This window comes from Culicoides brevitarsis, chromosome 1 (genome assembly GCF_036172545.1).
Source record: "Culicoides brevitarsis isolate CSIRO-B50_1 chromosome 1, AGI_CSIRO_Cbre_v1, whole genome shotgun sequence".
Taxonomy (NCBI): domain Eukaryota; kingdom Metazoa; phylum Arthropoda; class Insecta; order Diptera; family Ceratopogonidae; genus Culicoides; species Culicoides brevitarsis.
The window spans coordinates 34,823,830-34,832,548 of record NC_087085.1 but is presented as its reverse complement, the minus strand read 5'-3'; the positions used below and the strand labels follow the sequence as shown (position 1 = coordinate 34,832,548).

General features: G+C 25.7%; 1 protein-coding gene across 2 annotated transcripts; it reads right to left on the bottom strand.

Annotated features, from left to right (window-relative positions):
• Positions 1 to 118: 118 nt before the first annotated feature.
• LOC134834787 (tropomyosin-1) lies at positions 119 to 4,814 on the bottom strand. 2 transcript variants are annotated; one of them, XR_010162179.1, is made up of 6 exons: positions 4,761 to 4,814; positions 2,303 to 2,736; positions 2,022 to 2,241; positions 1,787 to 1,964; positions 483 to 1,337; positions 119 to 305 (listed from the first exon to the last, which is right to left on the bottom strand). XR_010162179.1 is itself a non-coding variant. In XM_063849571.1 (5 exons), exons 2-5 carry the CDS (start codon positions 2,674 to 2,676, stop codon positions 223 to 225), a joined length of 855 nt encoding a protein of 284 aa, XP_063705641.1. In that variant the 5' UTR covers positions 2,677 to 2,736; positions 4,761 to 4,814; the 3' UTR covers positions 119 to 222. The 2 variants fall into 2 exon arrangements, 1 of the variants encoding a protein (XP_063705641.1); XM_063849571.1 differs by lacking the exon at positions 483 to 1,337.
• Between the last annotated feature and the right edge of the window lie 3,905 nt (positions 4,815 to 8,719).

Below are 8,719 nucleotides of genomic sequence, written 5' to 3'. Positions count from 1 at the left end.
GTTTTATTACTTGTTTTACTATATTGGATGTTTCTAAAGTGTAGATGTTAATTTTTTTTTTGAAAGCGATGGTGTTCTATTTGCTTTAGGATGTTAAAAATATACAGAATACAAAATATATGTTGATGTTCGTTTTTTTATATCTTTAATTGATTGCACAAAATGATTGCTTTATACACACATTAAAGGTATATAATATATATATAAAGTACAAATGGATATTTAATAGCCAGCCAATTCTGCGAATGTTGAATCCATCTCGTCGGCAAGAGACTTGTATCTGTCCTTGTTGATGCCCAATTCGTCTATAATAATGTATGGGACACAATGTATATAATGATTGAATATTTATATATATTGATAATAATTTAATTATTGTATTTATAAAAAAAAGTTTTAAATTTTGAATGAGTGCTAAAATGTTTTAAAAATTATAAAAAACACACAACGCCACAAAAAAAAAATAATATTTTAGTAGATACCTTTTAAATGTACGATGTTAAATGTTATAAAGCGCTCATGTCTCGTCCATGGTTGCCAATTCAGAAGACTTTAGTTGAAAATTAGTGCGCGCAATATTTTATTTTATTTAATTTATTAATTTTTTTTTGTTCTATTAAATTCTGTTACAATATTGTTTATTTATTTTTTTTTTTTTTTAAATATTATCAAGCAGTGTTTTTATTTTGTGTTATAATGTTATGTGTGGCAGTATTTTTATTAAAATAATTTCAAAAAATTTAGAAGCCAAGCAAAAAGTAGAGAGAATTAGTCAAGCTTTATTTTAATTTTTTTTTGTATCATCCCCAAAAAGTTCTTTCCCATAAGGCTTTTGCAACGAAGTTTATCCAAAATTCAAAGAAAATTGAAATCACAGCAGCGTTTCATCGACGATAAAAATCATAAGAAAATTTATGGGATAAAAAAAACACTTCTATGTCTAAAAAATTTTTTTGAACGAAGCAAATTTTTCATTCATAAACAAAAAAAGTGACTAAAAAAATTAATTTGGAAATTTTTTTTTGATTCAAAATTAAATTTTTGAATTTTTTGGAAGGTGTGTGTAAAAAAATAACAAAAATCTAATAATAAAATATAATAATCAAACGAAATAATTAAAATGATAGTAAAAAAAGGATAAAAAAATGAGAGATAAAGAGAGAGAACTGAAGTGAAATTTGTTTCTTTTGAAATCTTTCTGTGTTTCTGTCTGTATATTTTTTTTTTCTTATAAAGTTTTTGTTCGAATTCGAATTAATATCCTGTGAGTTCAGCAAATGTGGCATCCAAATCGTCGCAAATCGCCTTGTACTTTTCTTTTTCATGTAACAATTTGTCTGTAAATTAATATAGAAGAGTAAGTAGAAGAAGAAAAGTGGTAAAAAGTGAAATTTTTTTTCGTTCGGGATCTTTTTTTGACGGGGTGACGACGATCTGCTCTGCTCAGCTGCGATTAATTAATTAATTATTTTTTTGTTTATTATTCACAATTTAAAAAGTTTTAAAAAATTATAAAAATTTGTATAAAAAATATCAAAAATCACACAAAAAACCAGCATCACCTAAAAATATTTGATTTTTTTTTTTCTATTTTTAGTTAGATTTTTTATTTATATTTTTTTTTTTTGTTTTTTTTTTTCAGGTTAGAATTACTCAAGAAGCTCGTAAAGAGAAGAAATATTACAAAAAAGACGCGGCGCGGTAATTTTTAATGTTAATGTTGGTAAGGCAGTTGTGATAAAATGGAATGTTAGGAGTTGGGTGAGAATGTTAGCGATTTGCGTACCTTCTAGTCTGTCGACTTCCTTTTGGAGCTTCTTGACAGATTTCTCGGCTTGTTCGGCACGGGCTTCGGCCTCCTTCAATTTGCCAGTGAGAGTCTTCAATTGACGCTTGAATTCTTCGACTCTTTGGTTGGCCTTCTCTTCGGAGACTTCAAGAGATTTAAGGGAGTTTCCTACGACCTACGGACAATTTTCGGGTGAGTTTTTTGTCAAAAATTAAGAAAAAAATTAAATTACCTTCAATTCTTCTTCAAGTTCCATGATCTTGGCTTCGCCAGACTTGACACGGTCCTCAGCGACTTCTAATTCGTCTTCAACGAAGGCGAGCTTGCGTGATACTTCATCGGATTTACCGTCAGCATCCTCAGCGAGGAGACGAGCTTCCTTCAATTGGTTGGAAAGTTGGTCCATGCGCTCTTCATCTTGTTGAGCACGGTTTTCCAATACCTTGCACATACTGAAAACAAAAAAATTTCGTCAAATTCCTCAAAAATCATCGAAAAAAAGGGATTTTTTACCGGTTGTTCTCATCAGCCATTGTGGTGGCTTCCAACAACTTTTGCGTGGCACTGTTGGAGCGTTCCTCGGATTTCTCCAAATCTTCCTCAATTTGTTGGACCTTGCGATTAAGAGCGGCAACTTCAGCTTCAGTGGCAGTCAATTGCTTTTCCTTCTCTTCCAAGTCTTTGTTGGCTTGGTCCAATTGTTGCTTGGCGGTTTCCAAATCGGCTTCAACTTGGACAAGTTTCTTTTGGAGCTCATTGACCTCCTCGTTGACCTTCTCCGCACGAAGATTGGCATCCTTGGCCTGATTCTCGCAGGTATCGGCCTTGTCCATGGCATTGTCCTTCTCAAGCTTCATGGCTTGCATCTTCTTTTTAATGGCGTCCATGTTGGCGGTTTGCTTGTGTTTTCTCCGGGCCCAAAAAAATAAACTCTATATAATATGGATCTGCAAAAATCACGGAAAAAAATTAACAAAAAATCATCCAAAAGTTGAAAAATTGAAGAAAATCAAGAAATTGTGTGCTCGTGTGGTAAGAAAAAAGCTTTAACAATTATTTTTTTAAATAATTGCGTTTTATACAAAAGAATTCAATTTATGTTTCCTATTAGCTTTTACTTCTCGTATGAGATATTTATAGCAAACACTCGACATATTTTCATCATCATTTTTTTCGATTTTTATTGTATTTATATTTTTTTTTCTCTCGTCTTATATGTTTAGGACAGGTGGTTCAAAATATTTAGACGCCAGATATTACAACATTTTTGAGTCTTTTTTATCGTGAGACTCAATTAGGAGATTTTTGACCAATTTTGGTATTTTTTTTAAATTATTTTTATTTATTTAATTAATTAATTAATTAATTTTAATTAATTTAACTAATTAAATTTAATTAATTTATTTAATTAAAAATTATTATTAAATTATTTATTAAATTATTAAATTAAAAAAAAATATAAAAAATTATTATTTTTTCGCAATTTTAAAATTTTCAACGAATATTAATTGAAAAATTTAAAAAAAAACATTGAAAGCAATTTCTGAATGTATTTTATTTTGTCAAATAAACAATTAATGTTCAAAAATTACTTTTTCATTAAAATTTTGTTAAAAAGTCAAAATTTTTATTAAAAATAATTAATTAAAAATCAAAAAAGGACTCGTAAAAATTAAAAATTCGTCTCAAAAATAATTTTTTTATAAAAATTTTCCATTTTAGGTCTCAAAAAATATGAAAATCTTCTACAAACTTCCTCAAAGCCGTCCAAAAACAACTTTCCAAGGACTCATAAAGTAAATTCGTAACGCAACAAATGATTCAGAACATAAATTTAACACTTTCACAACGAGTCTCTATCAAGGTAGCATGAACAAAAATATATTTTTAAATATTAAAAAATATAAAATTACTAACGGTGCGCACTACATAAATAAATACAACAACAACAAAACCGACAAAAAAAAATCCCAACCAACACGACGATGTTGAAAGAAGAAAAAAATCATGTCAAATTTACAGATGAAAATTCATGATCGCCGATCGTGTCTGTCTTGTATGCGCGACACAAACAGAGATGAGATCATCCGTTGTGGAGTAACATTTTTCGTGAGTAGGCAGACTCTGAGCTTGTTTATGTTCGATGATGATGCTGCTAGTGCTGGCCACGTAACGAAAGTGTGTATGAGTAAATCTCTACAAAAATAAATAATTTTCCCAATACACCGACGTTTGTGTGTGAGTGTGAGGCGATTCACACAAACACACCGCAACAGAAAATCTAAAAATAATTGCACACACCGAGCGAGCGCCTATGCTAATGTTACAAAATCCAAATGTAGAAATGATTGTTGGGAAAAATATTATTTAATTTTAAGAATTTTCTTTTTTTTAATTCACGGACTGACCACTCATTCATTTTTCATCGTTACTTTTATTTGTTATTTAATTTAATAATAAAAAAAAATTATTACGAAAGTACTCGCGTAACTCGAGGAGAGGATTAAATATTTTTTTATGAATTGTGAAATAATCGTCTGAGTTATTTTTAAATTTAATTTTCATTGTTGATGTCCTTGGATGTCGTTGTTTCGTTTTTTTTAGGATAATTTTATTTTTTTTCACATTTTTTTATCGTCTTTTGTCTTTTTTCGTCACTTCGTTTCTAAATACTTTTATTTTTTTTTTAAATTTATATAATGAAAAATTTTTGCTGTTAATTTTTTCAGTTCACTTTTTCATTATTTTTCTTTTATTTTATTTCTTTAATTAATTTTCAATCAAATTATTTTCCTTTTGATTATTTTTTTGATCGGTATTCGTATTTCTTCCTGTTCCATATGAACATCCACACACACAGCAAATTTTTCCATACATGTACATGGGTCGTACACGAGATTTTTTCTTGATTTTCTTCTTTTTTTTACTTTTTGCTGCTTGAAAAATCTTGAAATTTAAAGCAAAAACCAACCTGAGCGCTTAGAACAATCCTCGCGAGAGCAAATACACGATAGCACTGAGGAGTGCAACGTCTTAATGCCCGAATGACCCTAAAATTAAACTACTTTACGTGGTGACGTCACACACGAAATTCGACGGTTCCCCTCACGGGCACACAACAAACGGGCAGGCACGATCGCGAGTTTAAAAATAGATGAAGAAATTTTTCGGATTTGTATGATGCCTATGGCGGAAACGCTCGAAGAAAATGATCGTGGGCACTGAGCTCGAGTTTTCACGTAGAAACTGTGTCGTAGAAAGTGCGATTGAGAAAGAAATTTGAATGAGATTTTGATTGTTTTTTCTTGGAAAATTTAAATTTTGAGCAAAAAAACTATTTAAAAATATTTTTTTAATTATATTTACGATATGAAACTCAAAACTTAAAAATTTCAATAGAAATTTATGTTTGAAAAAAATCAAAAATATTTTTTAAAATTTATTTAATTTTTGTTTTTTATCCTGAATGGAAAATAATACAAAAAAAATATTTATTTATTTATTTTTAATTTTTAAAATTTTATTTTATTTTTTTTTTTTAAATGATATTTTTGAATTAAAAAGTAAAAAAAATAGGTAATAAAAATCAAAAGTTTAATGCCAAAATTATGTTTGGTCTTGTAATTAATTTTTAAAAATAAAAACATAATAATAATAAATTAATCAAATTTATAAATGAAAATAAATAATAAAAAATAGTCAATTATTATTTTTTAAAAATTATAATAAAATATAATTTATTTTTTTTTTTATTTTTTATTATTAAATTAATTATTTTTGTTTTTTTTTCATTATTTATTTTTTTTTATTAAATAATTTTTAAAATATATTTAAATATTTTTTTTTAAATTTTTATTTATTATTTTAATATATTTTTTTAAAGGAAATTTCATATAAAACTGTTAGAAAAATTCAAACGATCACAAATTTCACAACGATCAACGAACAGAAATTTTTCATCATGCTTGGGGAAAATTTGTCCGAAACCAACACATCGACACGCACATCTCACAACATTGTCGTAGTTCCACAGCTCCCACAAAATCCGTTCAGAAAAAAAACCCGAAAATATGTGTGTGGAAATTTCTTCTTTTTCCTTTTCATCGGACTTTATGAAATTCAAAATATTTCTATCCTCTTTTTTCACAACAAACATGCGTGCACGTAGGTACGAACGAAAATAAAATTCAAGCAAAAAAATTAAAATTTTGTTTACAAAAATATTTCCAAGCTTCTTTCCTAGTTTAGAAGTGAAAGAAATCAGGTCGAACTTGAGAACGTGGGTCAATATATATTGAGATGAGATTTTATTTTATTTTAACTTTACTTACTTGCAAAATATAACATGCCGAGAAAATAACTTACAGATGTACTTTAATGAGTTTTTAATTGAAATTTTAAACAATTTTCGCTTAACCTTCACTTTTAAAACGATTTTCAATTATTTTTCATTAACATAATGTTTAATGTTATTTTTACTCACCGTTTTGATACTTTTATTATAAGAAAAAAAAAACAAAAAATCCATTTCAAGCATAAAATATTGACTTCATTTATTCGTTCTTTATCTTTTTTGAATCATTAGAATCTTTTTCTATTCATTAATAAATTTATTATTATTTTATTTTAATTAATTTTAACACAAAATATTGAAAATTGAAGTTATAATTCAAAAAAAAAAATAATGTTTAATATATTATTTTGTTGTCCTGCAAATCATAATTTTTATTTTATTTTTTTTTTATCATAAGGCATAAAGCACACTGACATTTTTTTGTATTCCTTAACTTTATTTTTTGTTTCCTTTCACCAGCACAAATTTTTAATTAAAAAATATATAATTAATAATAATATATATTATTATAAAACTCAATCAAAAAAATTCAAAAAATGTAAATTTAAATTTTTGGCGACTATTGTTTCCTAAAGTTCTGTTTTTGGAAGAAAATCGTACAAAAATGTATTATTTTTAATTTTTTTTTATATAAACTATGGCAGTTAAAGTTGTGTGAGTTCAAAATTTGTGTGTTGTTTCATTAATACATTTTAATAATAATATAAAAAAGAATATAAATTTTATTATTAAACAAAAAAAAAGTTATTATGAAACCTCTCTAGTTAAAAAAAACAAATATTTTTTTAATCTGACCTAAAGTTGTTTCATTTAATATATATTTAATATTAATAAGCTCCAATAAAGTTGTGACATAATTGAAAACGAAGAAAAAAAACTTTGCGCTACTCACAAGTAACTAAAAATATATATTTTTATGTGTTTTGATGATGATGTGTTACAAAACAAGAGAGAAAAAAACTCAAATTGCCAACAAATTGCGTTATACCTTACTAACTATGCTATTCAAAAATTTTCTGCCACCTTTTTTTTATTTAACTGTCAATTTCACATTCTCATTTCATCGCCACCCAAACACAAATTTACAAAATTTCATTTGGTTTCTTGAGAAAAATGGATGGAAAATATTTTCATTTTAATAGTTTAGTTTCAGTAGTATGTAACTTGTCCCATAAATATTTCTTAAATATCACCAGCTCATTATTATTTCGGTGCCTTTGGAATGTTTCGAATGTGTGAAATTGTGTATTTTCTACTTAGGATTGAGCCAAAAAATCTGGATCATTGATTGTGATAGACGATTACGTTAATTACTAACAAATATTTTGTCACGAGGGATTGTTTGTCAGCGGTAAATTTTAATTTTTTAAAAAAATAATATTAAAATTTAATTCTTTAAATTATTGGAATGGATTATCGCTACCTGATTCATACATGACATGTTATAGTTTTTATTTTTTATTAATATTAAACATTATATTTTAGTAAAATGCACTTTTTTATGTTAGCAAGCTTCGAATTGGTTCAACTAAATTTATAGTTTGTTAATTTCTAATGAATGTTTTGTAAATATAACTTTTTATATATCTTTGTTATACATAGACAGGTATGCAAGTTTATTTCGTCTCGTCTTAAAAAATAATATATATACGTTATTTAGGATGCATTACGAGTAAATGATGCATGATGAGATGTCGTGGTCGAAAAATGATGAATGTTGAAAGATTTTTGTTGTTAGTGTGGAATGTTGGTTTGTTAAGGTATTTAGTAGCCAGCAACTTCAGCGTATTCAATTTCAGCAGCCATTGCCTTGTATTTTGCCTTTTCTTTGCCAATTTCCTCTGTAATGATATGAGGGGAAAATGAGTAAAATGAAGCAAAAAGGTAATATTAATAATTTTTTGAACTTGTATAATATATTTTTTTTATGAAAAAGTAATGTTGGAGATATTATATACTTTTTAAGTATAAGTTGTAAATTTATTTAAAATTGAATATTTTTATATTGTACAAAAAAAATATTGCATTGCTAATACATAAATTTAAATTTGAATTAATTTAAATGATTGAAGTGCTCAATACATAATTTTTGAAATAATAATAGTTAAATATTTTTTTTAAATTATAAAATTTATTATAATGATAAAAAATATATAATATAGAAAAGTATATCAAAAATTAATAGAGATATTAATAATTATAATTATTTTTTTAAAATTCAATTAAAATTGTATAACTTTTGTAAAAAAATTAAAAAAATAATTATTTAAAAAATTAATTTGTAAAAAAATATGTCTATGTAGGTTACATATACCGTAGGTAAAATAATCATATTAAAATGATGTTATAAAAAAAAGAATTTATAACGAAAAATAATATGCATAGCAAAAAAAATTAAATTATTTTTTTTTAATAATTTATTTATTATTGCTTCTAATTATAAATAATAATTTAATTAATTACCAAAAAATAAATTATAAATAAATATTTTTTTTTATAAAGATAATAAAAAAAATCAAAATCTGCATTGAAATAATATTCTAATAATAGATATTCATGTAAATTATAGCAAAAAA